The sequence below is a fragment of the Excalfactoria chinensis genome, chromosome 6 (genome assembly GCF_039878825.1).
Source record: "Excalfactoria chinensis isolate bCotChi1 chromosome 6, bCotChi1.hap2, whole genome shotgun sequence".
Taxonomy (NCBI): Eukaryota; Metazoa; Chordata; class Aves; order Galliformes; family Phasianidae; genus Excalfactoria; species Excalfactoria chinensis.
Genome location: NC_092830.1, coordinates 33,776,053 through 33,800,467, shown reverse-complemented (window position 1 = coordinate 33,800,467; position 24,415 = coordinate 33,776,053). Strand labels below are relative to the sequence as shown.

At 41.1% G+C, this 24,415-nt stretch overlaps 2 protein-coding genes across 5 annotated transcripts in view; both read left to right on the top strand.

The window, feature by feature from the left end:
* Positions 1–302: 302 nt before the first annotated feature.
* On the top strand, positions 303–7,833 carry NSMCE4A (NSE4 homolog A, SMC5-SMC6 complex component). The gene is made up of 11 exons (XM_072340303.1): positions 303–679; positions 1,705–1,785; positions 2,323–2,453; positions 3,367–3,518; positions 3,774–3,873; positions 4,800–4,890; positions 5,295–5,389; positions 5,874–5,922; positions 6,578–6,669; positions 7,207–7,295; positions 7,718–7,833. The coding sequence occupies exons 1-10, from the start codon at positions 364–366 to the stop codon at positions 7,285–7,287; spliced, it is 1,188 nt and encodes a 395-aa protein (XP_072196404.1). The 5' UTR covers positions 303–363; the 3' UTR covers positions 7,288–7,295; positions 7,718–7,833.
* Positions 7,834–7,991: 158 nt separating this feature from the next.
* Positions 7,992–24,415, top strand: part of ATE1 (arginyltransferase 1) — a 60,928-nt gene continuing 44,504 nt past the window's right edge. The window contains exons 1-7 of one of the 4 annotated variants that reach the window (XM_072340478.1): positions 7,992–8,103; positions 9,064–9,127; positions 9,715–9,777; positions 10,440–10,543; positions 11,295–11,567; positions 16,364–16,596; positions 19,306–19,434. In XM_072340478.1, coding sequence (XP_072196579.1) covers positions 8,016–8,103; positions 9,064–9,127; positions 9,715–9,777; positions 10,440–10,543; positions 11,295–11,567; positions 16,364–16,596; positions 19,306–19,434 — 954 coding nt within the window. In that variant the 5' untranslated portion in view covers positions 7,992–8,015. Of the gene's footprint in view, positions 8,104–8,149; positions 8,465–9,063; positions 9,128–9,714; positions 9,778–10,439; positions 10,544–11,294; positions 11,568–16,363; positions 16,597–18,137; positions 18,267–19,305; positions 19,435–24,415 lie in introns of those variants that run through there. The other 3 variants (XM_072340477.1, XM_072340476.1, XM_072340475.1) reach the window with 3 other exon arrangements.

Below are 24,415 nucleotides of genomic sequence, written 5' to 3'. Positions count from 1 at the left end.
ACAAAACGGCTGCGCCCTCTCCCGGTGCTCGCGGTGGGGCGGATGGGGACGCGCGCTCCGGGCGGAGCTCACTGGCAATAACCGCTGCGGGCGGTTTGATCACAGAACGGGCCGAGGCCGCGAGATCCGACCCGCTGAGGGACAGAAGCGCGAGCAATGGCAGCACAGCCCCAATCCCAACCCCAACCCCAACCCCAACCCCAACCCCAACCCCGCAGCTCCCAGCCCCGCACGCCCCCCGTGCCGCGTTCACTCAGCGTCAGCGCCGCCGGCCCCGCCTCGCTGCTGTGCCGGGTGAGCGCGGCTCGGCCCGCCCCGCCCGCTTTTTCTACGGCGGCCGCGCAGGCCCGGGCGCCGGCAGTGATGGCCGAGTCGGATGGAAGCGGCGATTCCTTCTCCCCGCGGAGTTCCGGCGCTGCCCGCAGCCGCCTCTCGCTGCCTTCCTCCTCTCGCAGCGGCTCCGTCTCGCAGCGGAGGCGGCGGCGGCTCTCGGGTAGCCGGGGCCGCCCGCCGGCCTCCGAGAAAGGGGATGAGGAGGATGAAGAGGAGGACGAGGACGACGGAGAGGAGCCGGAGAGCGAGAGGCCGCAACAGCCGGGGAGCTCCGGAGACGGCGGCGATGAGAGCAGCAGGAGGATGATCCGCAACCAGTACCGAGAGCTCATCTGCAGCGTGCAGCGTGAGAGGGGGCTGCGGGGCCGGGGGCTGTGAGTTAGGCCGGCAAGGTGCTGCAGGGCTGGAAGAAGGATGGGGACTGGCTTTTTAGCAGGGTCTGCTGTGATAGGACAAGGGGAAATGGTTTCAAATGCAAAGAGTGGAGATTTAGACTGAATATAGTGAAGATGATGTTTATAATGAGGGTGTTGAGGCACTCTATGGGCTGCCCAGGGATGTGGAGGCATTTCAGCCTTGCAGACACCCAGGATGAGGGGATGGGACAGTGAAGCACCTGATGGGGGCTGGCATGTCTCTGTGCAGTGCAAAGGCTTGGACCAGGTGGCCTTTAAGGTGCCCTGCCAGCTGAAGCAATTCTATGAGCTAAGTGCCTCTAATTCTCCAGCTAAGTGCCTGTATTTCTGCTTCTTCCACTGAGGTTTGCACTGTGCTGCTTTTCTCATTAAGGCATTACGACTGTGGTTTAGTAAGCAGTGCCAAACGTAGCGGGATCCAGTGCTGATTGCTTCCTGCAGGCTGAATGTGTAGAGCTGTTATAAAAGAATACAGTGTGGTTTATGGATGGGCCAGTCTGTGTTTATGTAGGAAAAAACAACAGTGCTGTCCAGGCCAGGACACTGAGTGTGTTCCTAAAAGAATGGGAGTAACTGAGAACTGCAGGGCTGAAAGCCTTGTTAAATCGTATGTTTACTTCACATATGAGTAACTGTGTTTGAGCTGGTGATGTTCAGAAATCACCTTTGTTTCCTGAAGTCCATAATTGAAATGGATAAGGTGAGCAGCACAGAAACCCCAGCAGTAATTAGGGGCTGCTTTGGCACAGATATGGGCATTTAGCAGCAGCCAAGAGGAATCTGGGATCTATCAGTACTGAGCTTTGCAGTAAAACTCATTGAATGTATGTAATTAAGACAACTTCACTATGGTGTGGCGCGCAGGCAGGACAATTTCAATTGAGGTGTATGTATGTATGCATTGATGCTTCTGTATTTAAATAACATAGGCTTTCATTTGTGTCCTTTCCCTTAGAAAATCGCGAGGATATGCTGAACTCCAAGAGCAACAGGCTGACAGAAGCTTTGGAGGAAGCCAATCAACTCTTCAGTGGAGGTAATGAATTCTGTATTCCTTGTCAGAGGTGATTGCTTGACAGTGTGAGGAGATGAAGCCCTTATATACAAAAAAGAGCAAGAGGATGAAGCTGGCATCTAAGTACTTTATCAGAAATATTAACACATAATGTTAAGATAAAGAGGAATTGTTTGAATAAGGTGTTATGAGAAGAAAATCTAATTACAGTAATGTTTGTGCTTAGAAATGCTTCATGCTTTATCTTGACTGTGTAGGACAGAAGTAGTACACAAAGGATATAATTGTAGATGGGTTTGTTTCACTTGGAGAGGGAAAAACCTCAAATGTAGAACGAGATGCATTTTTCATCGTTACAAGGTGACCTGTTAGTTCTCTGTGCTTGCCCTTGTTCAGTCATCCTCTCCTTTTCCCTTTCCCGATGGAAATGTATTATGTAACTAAGTGCATTGGGGCTCATTGCAATCAAATGGTTTACAAAGCTGCGCGTTGAGGATCTGAATTTGGTTTTTGACAATTGTGTATTGCTAACATCTGGTCTTTTTTCTTCTGGAACAGTCTCCCGAGCACGAGAAGCTGCACTGGATGCCCAATTTCTTGTCTTGGCATCAAATCTAGGAAAGGAGAAAGCCAATGAGTTGCGCTCAGAGATCACAACGTTTGATTCACTGACATTTGCAGAAGATCTGGTAAGTCCCAGAGTTGGGCTTTGCCCCATTTCTTTATAAAGAATCATAAAAGAAAGGCCTGAGATTGTCAGGCAGCACCTGCAAGTTCTGATGGGACATAATAGCTTTCTTCTGAGGTTCTTTGCTTAATGTTCTGGGTAGTTTTGTTAATTGCTTTAAACCACGTATTCAGCATTTGTGTAGGTAAAAATCTTAACTTGCCAATGTAGGCATTTCCCTCTCTCCATTGTTGTGCTGCTGCTGCTTTATCACAGTTCAGCCAGTGCATGCTTTCAAGGCAGTCTCTTGTTCTTGATTTCATTGACTGGATAAGCACTACGCTCCCATTTTCATGTGCTAATAATTAGAGAACAGAAACTCCTGTGGCTTTTGTCTAGGATTGATGATAACCCTAAGCAGTGAAAAAGAAAAGTCTGTTTGTATTCACCAGTGTCTGCTGTCATTTGTAATGTAAGAAAGAGGAGTTTGTTGAGGAGGGAAGAATACCTTTCTTTGGATCTAGTGAAGTGTTTGGAAGCTTAAGATCCTTTGAAATGAGATAAACTTAAGCTCTATTTTCTTACAGTCCATCGAATGGTTTTTCCATGCAGTGGTTGGAAGAACTACAAGCCAGTCATTTCTATGTGAAACTGATTCACTGCAAAACACCGATTTTTGGATTTTCTCATCTAGTGTAGATGTCTGCTGTTAAATCCTCTATTTAGATACACCATGACTTGCCTGTATAAGCTACAAGTCTGTGCTTTTTCTGTATTGATTGTATCTTCAGCAAGGCCATATTTCTTATGCTACACTGTGACATTAAATAGTAATTCAGTGGGACAGGCACTGTAATACAGCTTTTCACCATTGATCTGTCTACTAATCTTTCTTGATGGGAATTCTCATTGCTGTTTTCTTTTTCCTTTCATAGCTTACATTCATGGGTATAAATCGCACAGAAACAGATGGAAACGATAGTGATTCTGAGAGCATGTCAGGTGGCTATTTACCCAGTAATGCTTGGTATAAGCTGGGAGAAGAAGCAGAAAAGTACTTCAGGAGAGCACCTTCTTTTCACTACATGTAAGTTTATTGCAGCACAAGCAAACAACTCTAAGTGGTGTTAATTCTGACTAATTACCTTTAATGCCCTGGACTCAAGTAGAGTTTAATCTTAAATGAGGTCTAAGAGAGGTGCAGCCAGGATCCACCCGTTTTGCTCACACAGCTGAATTGCCTTCACCTGTGCTCCCAGGGCTGACTGGGTCCTTTCCCCAGGTGCTCAGGCTGTGACTCAACATTTCCCAAACACAAATATGTTATTTTTATTCTGCCTAGGTTGGGGTCTTTCAAGTCTGAGCCTCCTGTTCCCAGGCAACGAATTGAGAGGCAGAGAAAGGCTCCAGGAGGGAAAGAAAAACGGGCAATGCCCGCTCAGGTTTGTATACTGCTGTCTTTATTAATGACCTGTTATAACAGGGTAATTTCGAGGGACATAAAAATCTTTCTGTTACTGTTTTGGGATTTGTAACTCTTACCTGTGTAGCACTAAAAGATTCAGACTTTACTCTTATGCCTGTTAATTTATGTGGACTGAAGGATTTCATTAACTGAGTGGAATGAAGTTGGGCTTATGGTCCGCATGTTTATTTTCACTTTCCCTGCTAGTTTCTTGTCAAGGATTCACTTCCAAGAATGGTCTTTCAAACACATTTTATAAATATAAAAATAATACCTACAGTGGGTGACTTGACAGATGTTCCAAAATCTTTAGAAGCCCAGTGGAGCTTGTATGGCATTACTGCACGTGAAGAGGTATCAAATGCCCAGTTGTATCCACAGAACTGTGTCAAAATAGAGCAGAGAATGGTGGGGCTTTTCTTTTTTGCTCCATTTTCAAAGAGAAAGATGATAATAAATGTCTCATGGAGTTTCCAGCTTGCTGTGATCTTGCAGGTCTGATAGTGTAGGAAAGGTTTTTCTTAGGTTCTTTAGTGTCTTTCTAAGGTGTTGGTGCATCTCAAAGAGGACAGAGGTTGAACTGACTGAAGGAAATAAAAGTAAAGAAAATGATAAGTATTCTGATTGCCTACCAATTCATTTGCATGGTTGGCCATATTCGCCTGGAACAGTAATCATCAGAAGAGATCAAGGCAAGTTCAGATTAGCTTATTTGCTCTGCCTCTGAAAGGAAAGGCTGAAAACACATCAACTGAAAGGTCACTGCTTGTATCGTGCAATGGGAACTCATTCCTAAATCACTTTGTAAGTTTTCAGATGCTGTGACTGTATGTGTGATATAGAGAAGATGCTTTCTGTTACATAATGAGTTCATAAAAGGTCAATTTCATGTTCTTATAACAGTTAAAAAAAATGGAGGAGTCTCATCAGGAAGTTACAGCAAAAGAAGTGGAGAGGATCTTGAGGCTGTTACAGACTCATTTTAGAAATGATCGTAAGTATGACTCAATTTAGCTTTCATAGCGTTGATTTGAGAACATGAGTACTCTTACCTTCCACAGTTAAGAGCTGCTAAACTATAGAGGCAAAATGAGTTGGAGTGGATAAGTAGAAATGTTTATTCTGAAGGTCATGTGCTGGCTGTGTATTCCTTATGAAATCTAATCAGTTGAGGTTTCATTTAGTCAAAGAAAGATTTGATGTTGGAAGGGACCTCTGGAGTTCATCTGGTCCAAGCCCCTTGCTGATGTAAAGCCAACAGAACCATGTCCAGCTCTTGGACCTCCCTGAGGAGGGAGGTTTCAGAACCTGTTTGATGGCAAAATCAGTTTCAACTAACTCTGTGGTATCGCCTGTTTTTGTTATTGTTTTTTAACTGATCCATTTTGACTTTGCCAGCTTGTACTCCTATTTTCTTCTTTGATCTTGTGGTCGATCCAAACTCCTTTGCACGCACTGTGGAAAACATCTTCCATGTGTCCTTCATATTAAGGGTAAGGCAGAAGAAGTTCTTGAAATCTTACCTTAGATGCTGGAACTAAATGGAAGTCTTGCTTTATTGTTGTTGTTTTGTGTGATATTGAGATAATAGGATTTAAATATTAGAATTCCTGTTTAGCTTTCCACCAACACTTTATGGTATTTTGGAAGTGGAATAAAAAAGAAAATGGACTATGTTTGTACTGATCTTTTCTTGCTTTTGCAGCCACTTTCACAGTGGTGCAATGATTGCTATTAATATCCTTCCCAAAAAAAGAGTTCAAGCATACACATGTTAGTATAAAAGAGTTATGACACATCAATATTTACTGTATTCTCCTTTGTAAGCACTGTAATTAAATATATTCTTACTTCTCCCTAATTAGGAGAATGTATGCTCTTGTGATGATGTAATGTATTAGTGACTACTTAGACACATCAGTCCATTATCTCATTCAGATCTAACATCTGAAATCTTCAATCCTGCTCTGTTTTTAGGATGGCTTAGCAAGATTAAAGCTGGATGATGATAAATTGCCAGTAATAGGTATGTAAGCCTAGCTCTAAAAAAAACTGTTTAGATCGCCACAACACTGAAAAGTAGCTGTATGTTAATGTGCTCACAGAGATGTGGAGTTGGAAGAGCAGAGATTTGAGGATGAGCAGTGAATGTAGCTGAAGGCGTGAAGAGACTTATGAGACTAATTAATTGATAAGTTTGAGCCGCTTTAAATGTAGAAACATGGAAGACCTCTGTTATGGTAACTTCTACAGATTACTAATAATAAAAGGTTATTCTGTTACCTCCAAAATGATATTTGGATTAATAAGTACATGAATACTGCTGCATTTTGAGGAAAATATATATTTGCTATTGCTCATCCAAGGTGAGAAATGCTGCAACTCACAGTTGGAAACTGCAGCAACGGTTGGAAAGGAAATGCTAGGAAAGGAAAGGAGTACGGAGTCTCCAGCTTTCCTTCTCACAGGGTATCAATGGGATTAAGGTTTGGTGGGATTTGATAAACCACTCAGACCCTTCTGGGGAATCTGGAAGGAGATAGTTGATAGTACAGGCTACTGTTAGAGGGGACTTTAGTGGGGTATGTGTTAGTGGTATTGATCTTTGGGAAGCTTTTGCCTTTCTGAAGGACGCTGCCTTTATAACTGTAAAGATACTGAAAATACAATATCTTGAACAGAGCCTGTCCAGAATGCTGAAGGAAGAAATGATGACCACAGTGCTCGAGCACGGAACCAAGTTGTCATTTCCCTGAGCCATGAGGAATGGAGGGTATAATACTTGATATCTTCGATTCATTTCTTTTCCCTAAAGGTTAAGAATACAGCTGAGAGCTGTGTTGTTTTGTGCTCAGATGAGGATGAATATTCACATATTACTACTATTGTCTCATATATTACTGCGTTTAATTTCGTGGCTTCAAGAACAACCACAAATCTGATGAATGTTTTTAACTGGCAGAAAATGGAGGAGTGGGATGGCAGTTTGATCTTTAATCCGTGAAGCCCTGCCAGTTTAAGTGCTTTTGACTTTAATGACTTGCTTTTACTACTTAGTTAGGACTGTGTAATCACACCATCTATTATGTCCCCTTATATATGATATTTCCTCCTAGAAATGAAGTACATTTTCCTCTAATTTTTGATAAGGTTTCTTAGCTGTAAAAATGTTCTCCTCAGAATGTGCAGAACAGGCATTCAGAATAATGCTTTAGTATGAGAAACCTCATTTACGCCTGGTGGTAATTGCAGTTGTATTTAAACAGTTCAGCCCTGTAACTTAACATATTCTTCTGCCATTTCTAACTAGGAAATTGTAGAAACATATGAAATAACAGAACCTATGATCATCCCTCCTAATAGCAATGAAGATGAAATGGAGACGGCTTAATTCTTTAAGTAAGTTCTCTTAATACATCGAACTGAAGATACAGCATGTGAGTTCCTTATGCATGCGTGATGATACATGTAGAAGCACTACAAGCTGGGTAGTCGTGTGACATCCTGGCTTTCTATATTCTCAATCTCTTGATCATCTAGTCTATATGGTAAATTAACTGACAGGTTCATATTTGATGGCAGTTCACCTGCAGGATGTTATATTGAAATGTCAGGCTGTGAAGAATCACATTGTAGTTTCTGTAGTGTTTCTTTTAACATACTAACAGCTGAGCTGGTTAAGAGTGGTCTGAAGAAGGGCTTAGCCTGTCTGGTTCCCTCCCAAATCCTTTGATCAATAGGACCGAATTACTGTATTATTTGTGTGGTAACTTCTGTATCTTAATTATTACTTTGTTGTTTTGTTTTTTTTTCCCCTCTAGGTGCCTTAGAAGAGAAATCTTAATTCAAGGATACCTTTTTATCTGTATATATTGTAATATTAAATTTATTTTTTATTGAAACGTGAAGTTGTCTGGTACATTACGGTTAACCCAATACTTCCAACTGATTACGGTCTATTTATTGCCGTGTGGAGATTGAACGCGGCCTCAGCCCACCCGTAGCGGTTCAGCATGAGGTGACTGAGGAACGCGGGTACGGGTCGCTGTGCTGAGGAGCGCTCAGGGCCTGACGGTACCGAGCCGGGCGGGGCGGCGCTCCGGGCGGGGCCAGGCCGCCATGCGCAGCGCCGTGGTGGAGTACCGGGGCTGGAAGGAGGGCTACCGCTGCGGCTACTGCGCCTCGGAGCAGGGCAAGGTCTCGGCCGGTGAGCGGGGGAAGGCGGGTCGGGCTGGCGGTGGGAGCCGCGCCGCTGTGGGAGCGCGGCCGCCCTCACTAAAGATGGAGGAGCTCGGCCGTCTGTATGGGGAAGCGCGGTGAAGATGTCGGGGTCGCTCCTTCCGGCTGGCTCCGCCCGCGCCGTGCCCGCAGCAAAGATGGCGGTAGCGGCCGCTTCCGGGCGGTGCGGAGCGCGGTGTGGGACGGCAGGAGTCGGGGAGCTGCCCTGAGCCCGGCGGCGGCGAACATGGCGGTGGCCGGCAGCTCGCCGACCATCGTCGAGTACTTCGGGGGAGAGGACGGCTACCGCTGCGGCTACTGCAAGAACGAGAGCGGCAACCTCTCCCATGGTGCGGGCGGGGAGCGGGCCGGGGCTCTGAGAGGGCCGCGGGAAGGGAGGGCCGTCCCTGCAGCTCCTTGCTCTGCCCTGAGGCAGGATTGCACAGACAGGGCCGCGTCCAGCTCTTACCCGCTGGCAATAATACTCAGCCTTAGGACCTTCTCCTTAGGCTCCGTGCTGTGAGTCCCAAACGTGACAGATGCTGCTGTTTGGTCCTCCAGCGGTAGGTAGATGCGTGCGGAAGTCACAGGTTGTTGTGCTCTTCGAGTAGCAGAGGTGAGCCTAGAAAGCCAAAACGTCGTGTTTTCCAGGTGACTTCCTCACAGCAAGACTGGGAGCTTAAAGCATTTCTGTTAGGGCAGCCCAGAGCACCATCCCAACCCCAGGGGAAGAAATAGGAAACCTGCACTTTTGTTGCTGTCTCTCTAATGTTGAACGTGGTGTTGATGTTAGTCACTGATAAGGCTGATGAATACGCCGTGTCCTTAAGAGACGTCTATTCGTGTCATGTTAGCTGTGTAGCTTTATGTAACTTCTGTAGAACTTGTTACATCTTTGCGTTAACGTGTAGTTGTTGTTGCCAATCAAACGTGCTGCTGTTTCTTTCAGGTATGTGGGCACATTCAATGACAGTTCAAGATTACCAGGACCTCATCGATAGAGGATGGCGAAGGTAAATTTAAAATGATACCAAAACTTCACTAGCTTGGATTCATTCTCCTGTTGTTCTCCTCTAGTAGAATCCCCTGACCACAGAAAATGCTCCTTCTCTTTTCCCTAAGATCTGTTTCTAGGGATGCGTGATTTATTATCATAGTTTATTATCAGAAGTTGCTGAGCTAATAAGGGGCAGAAATGGAAAAGTATAATGTGTTCAAGGGGGAGAGGGCTATCACTGCTGCACTTTCCACTGTGTTACAGGGAGCTGTTGTCACCTTGACTGTAGTTAGTTCCTGGGAATAAGTGTGGGTGTTCAAGTGGGAATGTGCTGGAGAATTCAGGGTATTGTTCTGATACATGGAAAGCACTCGAGATGCAACATGCTTTTCTTAGCTGTGCTCTCTGGTGAACTTTCGTTAATTAAAATGTATTTATTCTAGATGGATAATGTTTTAATGTAGCAGCAAGAAGCCATAGAGCTTCCTTCTCAGCTTTAGATACTATTTCTGTAAGATTTTGTTGCTACTTAAACAAAAATGTTGCTTCATGTTGCAAGATAAGCAGCGTTGAAAAACAGTACATATTTATTGTTATTTTTAGAAGTGGAAAATACGTCTACAAACCTATCATGAATCAAACGTGTTGCCCTCAATACACAATAAGGTAAGAGACTTGGATTGTAGTATTGTAAGTGATTTGACCGTTCAAAGTGTGTCCAACCATTATGTTTGTTGGCTCGAACACATAGGACTTAAGTTCATCTGCCTTTCATTATACCAAGTATATTCTGGTTAGTTTGTGTGCAGGCACGTTGGCTGCTCTGTGATATTGCCACTGGCTCTGTGATGTTTTCCTGTATGCAGTCTGTACCCTTCCCTTTTGTTTTGCGTTGCTGTCCAAGGCAAGAGTTCAATGACTGCTGTTTTGTTTGATGGTGCAGATGAACCAGAATGCCTGTCTCTCCAGAACTGCTTTAGTATCCCAAATAATTGAGGCTGTCAATTGAATAGGTAAAAATGATTCTAGATAAGCTTTTCTACCCCTAGAGGTTATGTTCAATGTTGTCTGTAGATAAATAAGTGAAAAATTCTAGTGTGTTACACTCCTAGGGAGATCTTTTCTTTCTGCAACACTTCAGATCACAGTGATATGCTTTTGTGATTATTGAATGCGTGTGTATTGCTATAATAATGGTATTATGGAGAACAGGAGAGCATAATTTTATCAAATCAAGAATGTTGATAAACTATTTGGTCGCTTATTATTTCATCGATTTCTTTATATTTTGAAGAAATATATGAATCAGTCCTAACTTTATCTTTAAGATGCCAGGCGCTGCGTTTTCAGACCTCCAAATCTCACAAGAAAGTTCTGAAGAAAATGTTGAAATTCATTTCTAAAGGAGATGTTTCAAAAGCAGTGGACGAAGGTAAGAAACTCCTAGTGTTGGAAAGACTGATGTTTGCAATGAGGATCAAGTTGCTGACTGAATGATTGAATGGTGCCAGTGTGATTTGTTTTGTTGTTTTTCTCCATTCAGTCCCCTTTGTAAAGGCCTGACCAAGTTATATCTTTACAGTGTTTTAAATTGAGGACACAGTGCAGTGCAGCAAACAGATTGTGGCAGCTGCCTTCTTCCACTGGAGGATGTTTCACTGCTTTTTGCACATACCGGTGTATTTTCACTTTTATCTCCAGACATAAGCTTGCTTTGTAACTGATGCTGTAGGGAATCAGATTGTTATTAGCTGTCATAAAAGTGATAATCTGGAGATGGCCAAGCAGGACAGTGGAAAGGAAGGAGAAACAGGAAGAAGGGTTTCTTCTCCAAGTGGCTGAGAGGTGACACACTTGACTTACCAAACACTAAAACCACCTAATTTTAGTTGTGGAGGAACCTGTTGCATCAGTTCTGAGACCTAATATCCCTCTTGTAATATGATGTGTAGTGTGAAATTAGTGATGACTATTCTTTTCATTAAAATGAGGCAAATCTCTTATCATTTATAAGATGATGCTAGTAAGACTGGCAAAAAAGCTGACAGTTTTCAGACTATTCCAGATGTATCCGTTGGAGAAACAGTTGCAAAGCTGGAAATCAGTTGATCTCGGTGCTAACAGTGCAGGTGTGAGCTGTGGTTACGCAGGAATAAATCAACTCACACAGTTTTTGTTTACAGAAGAGCCTATGGATTCCCATATAGAGGATGCAGTCTCATGTGACTTTGTACACAGAAGTGAATCTCATGTCAGTGAGGCTGAACTGACTCCCTTAAATGAGGATCACGAAGACAGAGTGGAGAATGAAGATGAAGACAAAGGAGAATCAAAAGAAGAGGTGAATGCGAAGAAGGCAGAGCTGGGTTCTCTTCAGATATGTGGAGATCAAGATGCAGCAGTCCCTGGAGAACCATCACCCTCTACAAAAACTGTTCATGCACCACCAAAGCCAGGTAGTTAGTTTTAGAAACCATTTAATTTCTGGTTGTAATTGGAGCATTTTTTCATTACTTGCAGGTTTTTATAATCCTTCTTTTTATGTTGCCTTGTCATTCAGGAAATGGTTCCTTCTTGTTCTGTATACCCTCACCAATTTATGGAATTAGAGCATATAAATTGATAGATGCTGCATGTTACTTGTTTTTGTAGTTTTTCCTGGAAGTTGCATTGATTTCCATGCTCAGCTTTCCAGTTTAGTTACTGAAAATACTTATATACAGCTGACAGTTGTGATGTTTGAAAGCTGTATAGACTGTGGTCATATATGTCAAGGTGACTGAATGTCATCAGACATTAGGATCTGTATCCAGTTTGGAATACTTTTGTGTGCAAAAAGGCATCCAATCTAGCTTTGCCTTTCTCCTGTGTGGATACTGTTGTTCAGACTTAGGTACCTTGAGGTGTGTTTGTTCTAGACGAAGAGCTGGTGCTGCAAGAGTGCTAGCTGCAGGGTCAGGTTAAGGCTTAACATGGTTTCATGTGCAGCAGTGGGAAACCAGTTTGAGAGCTAATAAGAATACTGTAAGTATTGTTTGTACACTTCATCGTATCTGTAGGCTGTCTTGGTAGGCAAAGTGTACACCCCGTGAATATACTCCACTAATTACTTGCTTAAGGCTGTATCATGTTTTCATCGCCTGTTTGCCACAGACCTGACTGGCACTAGAACTACACCCAGTCTAATGGTGCGTGCTTAAAGGAAATTGCATAGCTTTCCTGGGAGGGAAAAGTAAAGTATAGATACTGCTCTTCTGTAAGGAACAGGTTTTCATTTGTTTGGGAGCTTGCCATGTTTTAGATTTGGGATAACCAGCTTGGAAAAGAATATTGAGAGCAGGTAAATTGTAAAATCTCTAGTAGTTTCTCCCTTGTTGTGAACTTTGTGTTACATTTCTGTAAGGAAGTATGTTAAGGCAACCTTGAACCTTGATCATCTTAACTGTTAACACCATATGTCACAGCTGGTATCCTCTGTGTGCCATGGCTCTTGTATGTTGCACTTGCAGAGAAGTCCTTGAAGGTCCTTGGATAACAAGGAAATGCTGGGAAGTTGTATGGGAACTGCTGAATCAGCCTGAGCCACTGATTGAGCACCTGGAGAAGGTGCCAGTCAGCCCTAGAGCAAAAGTGAAGGCAATTCAGGTGTGTGAGCAGAAGGGGTGGAGCTTGGCTGCACCTCTCTTAGACCCCATTTAAGGGCTGACTGCCCTTAAGGATCTCTGGTTGGAGATCCTCTCCTTAGTGTGAAGTCTTTCCTGCAAGCCTAGCTCTTTGGAAGCAGATAAGCATCTTTACCTTTCCTTTAAAATACCATCCTATCTGCAGTGGTCCCTTTGCTGTTATATTCCTCTATTGCCCTTCCACTGTGTTAATCTTTCCAATTGTAACAGACATTTTGCTGCTGGAACGTTCATACAGAGTGCTGTGGATTGCCACTCTTATTGCTTCTGGTATGCTCTGTTCTTGTGGGGTGTGTAAGAGGTGCCAATGGGTTGTTGTAAGCGTAAGGCATCTGAGTAACAGCCTGAGTGGGAAAAGGAAATGGATGCATCTTACAAATGCTTTGTGGTCCAAGGGTTGCAGGTGAGGCAGTCTCATCTTACAGGTCACGTTTCCAGTTGTGTGCAGTTTCCACATTGCAGAGGCACAGATGGTATTGTCTGGTTTGCAGTTACATGGCTGGTAACTTTGTTTGAAATCCTGGTGAGTGCTGCACGTTCCATTGTTTCTGCATATGTTGGGACATCGATTGTATAATCAGCTTTGAGTCATGTAAACTTCACTTTGGAAACAAGCTATTATGGAAATGGACAGCAGGTGGCAGTCTTGGGTAGTGAGAGCTGATTTGGAAAGGGTTGAAAAATAGTCTTCACTTATGTTAATAATACCGAGTAACTTTAAACGCTGCAAATGCAGATCAAGGGAGTTTGAAACGTTGTTTTTACTCGGTGTTTTGGAAAGAGAGGGTTAATTTTATAGAGGTGAAATATTCATTAAAAGGGAATAATAAATTCATCTGAACTTTATTATTTGTTTCGAGTCCCAGGTCAAATTTAGTTCAAAATTGTCCAGATAGAGAGATGTTTGGTTTTCATCTTGGAAAATGTAGCCTTATTCTGTAATAAGGTTGTTTAATTGCATTTTTATTCTTTTATAAACAAAACAGGTCACTGTCCTATAGGAACGAATGGGCTGTTTCTGCACAGTTTCAGATGGGAAAGGTTTGCTTATGTCTGCATGCACATCCATTGTTTTAAAAAGTTTTTCTAGCTAACTTATAGCTTATAGAAGATACGAGACATGAAACAGAACCCAAGGCAGATGAAGTGCTATAACATTCTTCAGATTTATCACGAGTATTTTAAATAAACTCATCCACTGACTTGTTTAGCCCTGGTCAGATCGCGTAACATCTGTAATGGTCTCGGGATATTTGTCCTTTTCTGGAGAATACTTTTGTCTGAATGAGACAAAGATCAAAAGGCTGTAGGTGAGAGGTAAGGATGTTCGGTTGTGCAGTCTGCTTGTTCAGCTGTAGGAAACCTGAGGGGTGCAGATGTGACACCAGCTTTGTTTCTGAGATGCTCTCAGCACTTCAGCTTTCATGGAGCTCACATGGAACAACCGGATTGGGGAGCCCCGAGGAGCTTGCAATAGCAGTGTACTTACAAACTGTTTGCAAGTGTTTTCCGTGGCTCACACAGAGAAAGTCTTTAAATGAGAACCAGAAACACTGATAACAATGTATACTGTAGGTTGCAGAAAGGTTGCTAACAAATAGTTTTCAGTAGCTTAGGCGTAAAATCTGCTTCCCTCGTTCCCTTCCTCTCTTGTTCTCATAAAACTGTTATCTTTGGTTTCTGATTTATATTGTACCTCTAACTAGAGCTTGTGCTTGGGGTTTAATTAAATTATGTGCATCTTAGAAAAAGACAGATGGCCATTCTTTCTTTTTTTCCTTAACCATCTTCACTGTAAAATGAGCCAGGAGAAACAAAAAAGATAGTGTTTTCCAGTTTATATTGCTATTCAGTATGTTAGTATAAACCAAAACAATTATACCCAGTGTGAGTTAAATCTTCACAGTCTGTATGGTCTGTGCATTAGAATGGTTTACTGATGCTTGAAAATTGGTTCCAGTAGAAAGTATTTTGACAATTTCTATGTTGTATTGGTAACAATAGATGAAGCAGTGACTCTGAAGGCTGCAGTTCTATGCAGGTGAAGTGAATGTAAGCACATTGTGAGCCTTTCACCAGTGCTCTTACTTCTTCCAGTCTGCAGAAGGAGGCCACTGCTTGCCCTTGTCTGTGGGGTTTGAAGTCATTTTTGGCCACAAAGTTATTGGTGAGAAGGAAGGAAAGTTCCAACCGCATTTTCATAGGCCTTCTGGAAGAAATGATTTCCAAGTAGTTTCCAGCCCTTCTAGAAAGTAAAGTGGGATAAGCCGTAGTTAAGTCTGGGTTTGGATTGTTCTTTATTTCTCATAAATATTAGCTGAGTTGGAAATGTGTTGTCTTCTTAATGCTTCAAATGAAAGCACCTCACCATTCTGGGTACGTTCCCATTAAGTCTTTCAAAAGGTGCCAGTGCGTCCTTTGCAAATATATGGATTTCAGGAGGAAGCTAATGGCATAAAATACTGCTTCAGCAGTCTGTCATAATATTTGTTACAGTTTTTGTTCTGTGCAAGATATACGACTCTGTGCTTCCCTCTGTGGGCCTAGTTTGTTCCATTATTCCTCTCCTTTTGAAACCGTTAGTATTATGGGATCAGTTTTGGCTTCCAGCTCATCTACCGCTGTATGTAAAATAATTAAAAATATAGAATGGGAGTCAATTTTATAAGAATTAACTGGATTTAACTGGCTGCTCATACAATTGTGAGTGCAGCTTTCCCTCTGTATGTAACTTCCTACAGCAGCTGCAAGTATCAGACAGGTATTCCCTGAAAATTCATGAATTCTTCCATTGCTGTTTCCAGCAATGCAGCAGCTTCATAAAGCTTTAAGGCAGCGTCTGGAATGGAGCTCTTCTCTGTGCTTCCTGGAGTAGCTGATAATGGTGTGTCAAGGTGAAAGAACCGAGTGTTAGGGGAAAATAAAATCTTGCTTTTGTAAACTTGTAGAAATCTGGATTTATGAATTTAAAATCAGTATCAATTAAAATCATGAAATGTAGGGAAATTGCAGATTGGGAATGGGTTATTTATTTGGTGACCATCCTTTCAGTGCATTTTGTGGATAGAATGGATCACAGTCATCTTTTTCTCCTTGTTTTAAGCAGAGCATTAATTTTATAGTACTTGTCTTTAATGCAGTAGAATAATTCTTTATGAATTTGACAGTGAGGTTTTGTGGTTGTGGGTTTGGTTTTGTGCTTTTTCCTTTCAATATTTGAAGCTGGTCCTGGTGCTGCTTGGATACGAGGCAGCATAATATCGTGTGTTCAACAGGAGCTTCTTGTTTTTCTCTGAGAGGGATTTAAGGACAGACTTAAGAGGAATTCCTCTTGTACTGCTTTTTAAATATATTCCTGACTCTGGGCTAGAAAGCTGTAGAGGAAAAAAATCACTACACCTTCACTTGGCACAGGGTATCATCACTAGCTGTAAGCGTGGAGGACTGTGTTATGTTCAGACCATGGTATGCAATTGCTGGTAATTTTAACCATTTCTTTTAGTCACCCTGTGAGGGCTGCTTGTTTCTTGCAAAACGTGGTGTTAGATTCTTTGCTTGTTTCCTTACAGGCAAAGGGGCTGATCTGAGCAAGCCGCCGTGTCGAAAAGCGAAGGACATACGGAGAGAAAGAAAACTGCAGAAACTCCTTCAGAACCAGAGGTGCACCCTTGAAGGCTCTCCACTTCAAGCAGAACATCAGGCTTTACTCTTGCAAAACTCCAAGTCTACGACGAACCAACCAAAAAGCATTGAAGACTTCATTTTTGTCCCTTTACCTGACGATGCACCACACAAATTGGAGGTAATGGCTCATTCACTGCTGTTGAAGGCAAATTACAGAAGTCTTGTTTTTGGACCTCTACAAATGCTTAGGTGTTCAGTTTCTGTGGCTTTATTAACTGTCTGTAGTTTAAGTCTTAGAATATATGTGGTACATGCTGATATATTTGGTACAGCTGAGCTCTGTGTAACCACAAGGGGGTAATCTTGCACTTGCAGTCAGTTGTAGAAGAGAGTAGTATAGTGAACAAAACTCTTGTAAATTGATTTCATACCGAGTGCCTTGAAAATGAAAGACTTTGAATTAACTGAGTGCTGAACAATGTGAGACATTCAATATTTAGTTCTGCAGCATATAAATAGTTAAACTACCTATGCTACTGAATCTTGGCTAGAAAGCAGTAACTGTTGATGAAACTAAACAGATGAGAAGATAGCTCTTATTTATAAATGTCTGTGGTATGTGTTGATGTCTTTGGAAACTGTAAAAGTTATGGTTGAAACCAGCATAATATATTGGTTTCGCTTAAATCTATTTTTACTATAGAAGTAGTTACCTGGAAGATTTTTGGACATGCTGACACTGGTTAATTGTAAACACAGTGTTTTTCTTCTCTGGAAGCTGGAAAGCTTTCTGAATATATTACATTTTCCTTTAGCTACTGATGGTATTAAAAATTAAACTTGAATTGTACTTCTGGTTCTTATTTGAAGTGGTAATGACTTAAAAGATGCACCCAGAGACCATGTAACTGATCTATAATTGCTGATTCTACCAGGTTCATGATGTTACCTAACACGTATAATGGCCTTGTGTGAATGTCTGAGAATGAGAATGATTCTAGCAGGTTTTTTTCCCCTCGGATCGTTCCTTGCTGTTGTTGACATGGGTTTTTCTTTGTAGATTAGAGCCAGTGGTATCTGTGAGAATGACCAAAGTGAAAATGCAATGTTGATCACGTAATAACACGCCTTTGGTCAGGAAGCAATCACTTTTAGTAAAAAACTGTTTAATTTATGGATTCTTAAAATTTATGTTCCTTGTATTTAAGGATGGTGTAGGAAGGACACAATTTCCTACCTAAATTAATTTGTAATTGAACAGGGGAACATTGTTTCCTCTTCCTCTTTTAATTTAAAAAATACCTGGAAATCCTCTTAGGACCACTGCAATGCAAATATGGTCTTTATCTAAAGAGGATAGATATGAGTCTTCCGAGTGCACAAACCCTTCAAGTATTTACAGTATGATGAGAAAACACAGGAACAGAAGATTGGAAAATGTATCAAAAATCTCTTTAAAATGTCAATCTGCTTAGCATTTGTGGGAATGAGTTCCCCAAAACCATTTATGTGGTTCTTCTATAGAGATTTTAATTAGTTCATCATTTGAAAACCTTGTATGTAATTCAATGTAAATACAAAAGCCTTCAATAGTGTAAAGTGAGGTAGGGTTCTTTTTCAGGAAGTGGAAAAACTCTCTCTGTTGTGATGCTTGTATATGTTATAAATGTGTAATTACTGCATGATACTGTAATAATAAATGTTTAACTTCTTCTGAAGGTGAGGGTGGTGAGATCATCTCCGCCAAGTTCACAGTTCAAAGCCACATTTCAGGAGTCTTACCAGGTCTATAAACGTTACCAGATGGCTATTCACAAGGACCCACCTGATAAACCAACTATAAATCAGGTCAGAAGGCCAAATGAATTTTATGCAAAGCTCAGCTTCCCCTCCATTTTGTGCATCTTGCGTAGATTCTAGAAGAAACAATTGTGGATTTTATATCCATCTTACACTCAGGAGCATGTAAAATACTGTATCAAGTACAATCAACATTCTGAAAGTGCAAACCTTTGATATCTCTTTTGAGTGCTATGAATATTTGGTCTTAATTGCAGACAAAAGTTGGGAGTTAGACAGCTATGCTATTGAATAAGAGATGAAAGAGATGAGGCTTTGGAGGTAAAATGTCATGGACCGTGTACATATAAATCTCCTAGGAACTGAAAATGGCTGGATGCTTGCCCTGATAAGTAGTCTCATTGGCTTTGATTTGAATGCATCCATATGTGGAGGAACAAGCATGATCAGGGCCAACATGTGAGTGAAGAAATTACCACACGTACAAGTCATTGGTTTGGGGGTCACTTAAATTATGTAAACCTCTTCGTTTTCCATTTAAGCACATCAAGTAGTGATCAGTTCACTCTATCTAAATTACACATTGTTACCACCTCTTGTAATGACCAGGCAATGTGTAATAGTTACCTGTGTTGGATGTGTTACCTTTTGAATACTACTAAGAAAAAAAATCAGAATATTGGAGGGAAAGTGTGTGTAGCAAGAATATGTAATTGCTAAACTGGGGTCAAGTGATGTGCCATTAGAAATTAATACATTTTAATAGTTCTTGGCATTGTACATTGAGAAATTTGTTGTTGCTTTGTTAGATTGGTCACAACATAGGTTGAGTGAGCTGGTGCTTTGGAGTGTTCCAATGTTAATATCATTTCTATTCTTTAATAGAGGTATCAACAGTCAAGGTTAGCCTTAGTTGCCATATAAATATACTTTTCCCTGTAGAAGGTTTACTTATTATATTTAGAGTACTGACTTCAAAGGCTTTGAAATGGATAGGAGAAGATCTTCCACTAGCCTTACCTTCAGAAGCATATTATCTGATTATACGCACTCAAAACAGTATGCTTGTATTTCCCTTGCTCTGAAGGTGAGGTTAGTACCTGTCTCTTTTGAGGACCCACAGTTCAAATCATCCTTCAACCAGTCAGCCATTTTATTTGCCAAGTATCAGATGGCTATACACAAGGACACACCTTCTGAATGTGGCGAAAATGAGGTACAGTTCACTGCATGCACCTTTATGAAAACGTTTTTACTGTGCAGTTAAATGGTGGGAAATGGTATCTAGAACGATTCTAGATATTGAAATGCCGGAGTGTCAGTTTGGGAGGGAAAATGTAAACAAATACGGGGCTCCTGTGTTTTTTAGTAAGTTTCTGCTGTAGGCTTTAATTGGGAGAAACTGAACCAAAGGGAAAGGGAGGATGCACTGCTCTCATGCAACGTTCATAATATGTTAATTTGAACTGTAATCACAGGATTTTCAAAGAGGTTTGGAAGTGGGATAAGGGTATGGAAGTGCCTTTTAGATGACAAGTGTCTTCTGCTTTAGAGTTGTTTGTTACTTCTGTGCTCTTCCTTAATTTTGCTTTGCTTTCTGTAACAGGTTAAGGTTTTAAAATCCTCAGTTTTATTCACGCTTTACTGCCAAGCATAGCTCTTAACTGGAGCCTGAGTTTGCAGTAGGAATGGTGCAAGAATACTGCTTGAGCTGATAACCTTCAATTCAGAGTGCATTGTGCGTGAATAAGTCTTCTACGATAGGAAAAGGTGTTTGTAGGATGCTAATCCTAATATTAGGTTTAAAACAAAAAGACAAGTTGGGTTCTGAGCAAGCAGCCATCTCCTGGTTCTGTGGCAGGTGCCACAATGTTTTCATTAGCAAAATTAATGAAGCTGTACCTCAGATCCATCATTACTATCTACTGAAAATGTAAGGCTTGAGTATCGATCTGCCAGAGCTTTTGGTTCTTGAGAGCAAGACTTGTGGAAGTGATACCTAACATAACAAACTGTGGCTGCTTTCCAGGCAGAACAGTAGAACCACATAACCATTTTTGGCTTTAGTTTGAGAGAATGTAAGGGGAGCTCGTTTGTAAGATCTCTGTGATGCTGCTGTGGAAAGCCATAAACTTTATTTCGCTTTGTTTTGTAACAGTAAGACTTACAACAACAACAACAATAATTGCTGCCTTTTTCTCAATTTCTGGTATAAATTGAGTTAATTATAACATGCTAAAAATTGGAAATACGTCAGGGAAACCTGACCTATTTAATAGATTTCTAAGAAGCATTACCTGGTCTGATCTGTGACTTCATTTGTCTGCTACAGTGAATGTATTTTAACCTTAATGCTTAGACACACTAGTATGCTTTTACTCTCAGAACTGTGTTGTTGCACTGACAGGGTGGTAAGAACTTCCTATGTCTACTTATTTGTTCAGATATGGATTTGTTTTAAATCATGAATCAAGGGCAGCATCAATGACTGCTTACAGCTCAGTTCTGAATGGCAGTTGGTGCCCTGTTTGTCTGATCCCTTTTGGGGCAGGGTATATATGGCTTGATTTAGGCTTGGGTTTGATGGCCCAAATCACTCATAATTCATTGTTTAAATTATGAGCTGAAGGAGTCCAGGGCAGGAGAACTGCTCTACAATGCGTTACACAAAAGGTATTTTGATCAGTCTTAGAGGCTCTAATACTGAATCTTTGTGGGAGGAGAACTATTGGAGTCATTTTTAAGAGTGGACAATACTAAGTAGGGTGAAAAACTGCTCCAAGTTCCATGGAAGGACAGTGGGAAGTGCCATCTGAAGGCCCTCAGTTGTTTTCTTGCTCTTTTTCAGGCTTTATTATGTTATACAGACACTGAAGCCAGGCATTTCTTTCAAGCATAGGTAACATGAAATTCTGTCCTATGCACAGGGCTTTGTCAGGCTACTAACAGGTCTGTTTTGGGTCTTAAAATGGCAAATATCCAGGATTTTTCTTTGGATCTGAAATCTAGCTTTTAATCTGTGCACATACATCTATGTATGGTAGATGAGCCTCTTTCAGAGAGAGCCCTGCACTTTCTTATATATGGGGAATTTCTTGTTTAGGAAAAGAATTCCATTTTACATTTGGCTCAACGTTTCATATTCAGAAACCAGCCTGCATTTAAATTCAGAATCCAACAAAGATTATTATGGGGTATATTAACAAGTTCTTTTAGGAATATATTCTTACACTGTTGGCATTAGAGCTGCCTGTGTTAGCTGGACTAGTTTTCATATTAACTATATTACATTAAAATGCAATTTTAGAAATGGATTTATAATTTTATAATTTAAAAATACCACTATTATGGTAAGTTATAAAATGGTTCACAGTATTACCATACTTGAACCATTAAGCTGATTATTGCTCAGCGAATGTGGAAGAACGCCTTTTTGCACCAGTGCCGCATATATACAACTTTCCATCTCAATTTTAAGTGAGGAAGCAGAATAGATAGCTCTAGTAAAGCTTCTCTCTACAAAGAGTGATGTTTGGGAAGCAGGAAACCTCTCTCCCAGGTTTGTAAATCCAAGTTTCTCTGTCAGCAAACCCTTAACAACCCCCTGCATCTTTCATTTTAATAGTGCTCCCTTCAGAGCCGTATCTGGCTGTGATTTTACAGTGTGAGCTTGTCTGCGTGTGACAGTAAGAGAAGATGTTAGGGTTGAGGATGTAAGGCAGTTTATTAACTGCTAAATGAAATGCTAGAAAATAAATATTCCGTGTAATTAAGGAGACAAACTGCCTTCCCAATAAACAGTTTCTTTAGTGGCCCATGAAAAGCACTTCTACCTCCTGCTCTGTGAAACAGCACCAAGTCCAACAGGCTGTGTCTCTCTGAAGCATGCAGGTTTGTCCAGTCCAGCTATTTAATAGTATAAACAAAATAGGAAAGAGCTCTCTGTCTGTTGAGTCCGTCTAATGGTGAAGATTTTCTGGATGAAGTTTATTTTTGCATACAGGGCTATCAGCTCTTGATCCAAAGCAGTCAGTTTCTACTACTTCGCAGCAGCAGCTACAAGCCTGAGTTCCACTTGAGACCAAAGGTGTGTGGATTGTAAGTCCTGTTCATGCTGCTGTTGGCATCTACCTGGGTTCAGATATTAGTCAACCTCTAGTAGGTTTATTAAAACACTTTCTGCTACTGTACTGAGTTGCTGTCTCATTCGAAGAGGGTGGTTTCTGTAACGTTCTGGCAGTGCTCTGTAGCACAGCTCACGTTGATGCAATGTTATCTACGCTTTATTTCTGAACTGCCTTTCTTAATCGTCTATACAAATGGTGTTCTTGTACTGTGCTATCTTCAGTACCTCCTTGCAAGCTGTCTGTATTTAACTTTGGCTGGCAATCCCCTGCTGAATGCTTTGGCTATCAAACAAAACAGTGTTTTGTCCTTTGTGTTCATTTAGGCCATACTTTCAATTAAAGAAAAAGGAAAAAAGCAAAAACATTTTACTTGTTTTACTACTCTGATAACCCTGTTGCAGGCATCGAGTAACATAAGATAGTGCAGGACTGTGCATTTGGTAAAAGCCAAAGCCTTATCTGTTTATTCTTTAACTTGAGTCATGCTCACCCTAACGGGGGTTTTGGATGCTATCTTTATCCGGGCAGAATGCAGGTGCTTGATAACCATCTTTAAAGCTGGTCTCAGGTTTGAAAACGGTGAAATGAGGGAGACGATATGAGAATTCCTTCTGGGCCAGCTGCTTTGTGCTTGGGTGGTGAGTTCCAGCTTCTGTGATGAAGGTCCAGAAAGAACAGCTGGACTGAAAAGAACAGCACCTGCTGAGAAATGTGGGCATGGTGGGGATGGGTCAGCAGTTGGTCTTGGGGCTCTTAGTGGTCTTTTCCCCACACTTCAGGGTTCTATGACACTATAAAGTGGGAAAGTATTAACAGTGAATGAGTATGTATACAGACATGATACATAGGTGTACAAATCTGTTTCTTCTGCCTGGATGTTGTGTACGTAGATCTCTTTCTGTGGTCTATGGCGGTAGTTCTTGTGCACTGTTCCAAATAAAACAGGGCTATTGTTTGCTAGCATATAACTTCTTGCTGAAGTAGTGGAAGATTATATTCAATGTTATATACACAACTTCACATATTGCGCTTATAAAAATCCCCTATTGTCAGCAATTACAAGAGTTTGTGTGTTCACGAGTTACTTTCTTTCTTTTTTTCCTGCTTGGGTGGTAGAATAGCATTTCTGGGAAAAATATTAAGCTGTAATGGGGAAAAAAGAATTACAACAATGAAACCTGAATAAGGATGGCTTCTGCAATGAGCTGGGTGATAGTGGGCTGAGCATCCTTTCATTAAGCAAGCATTGTTTCCCTGTGTTCTGGTGAAGGATCAGCTGGAGCACAAAGCTGATCAGCAGATCCAGAGTACCATGATTATGCAAATAAAAGTAACGAATGGCACTTTGTCCCCTTTTTTCCTTCAACTGTGGTAAGAATTACGACTAGTCTTCATAATGTAGCTTTGTCATAATTTCTGTGCAATGAAATGGATACATGTAGTTTTGTAACCGGTGTTTTATTTTGGTTTAGAAGTTTAGCAACAGGCATTTGAATAGCACTGGATTATTTTTCTGGGTGGCACAGTAAAATCTGGCTTGCATTTTTTTGTTAGCAGTCTTTATAAGAGTTCCTGCATACAAGACTGCATATTGCAGTTAGTTTATATTAAAACATCATTAATTTAAAGCAGAGGTATTGAAGTTGTTTTTTGTATTTAGAAATCAAGGTCGGTTCATCCCGAGTTGCTCTCTTCTAATGCATATACATGAACTATAGTGTTATTGTTTCCTTGTGGCTTTTCTCTTCCATCTGGCAGAGCTCGCTCTGTCTGTGTTGAATGTGATGCAGTATATAGAAGAAAAAAGCTGTAATGTTATTGCAAACATTTATTCTCAGCTATTTAGTTCCATTAGTGCTGTAAAAATAGTGATATGTTGGCTATTTATTTGTTAAAATAGTGAGACTTGATTTATGCATGCAGTGAACTTCATCAGCTCTGACAGCTTGTATTTTCCTTGGGTCTTGCTCCTATAGGCAATCAGTTAAACCAACTCTTATCCCCAAACAAAGCACAATTGAAGCACATTTTTCTTTCCAGTTTAATATGAAATAATAATATTTTTTGCTT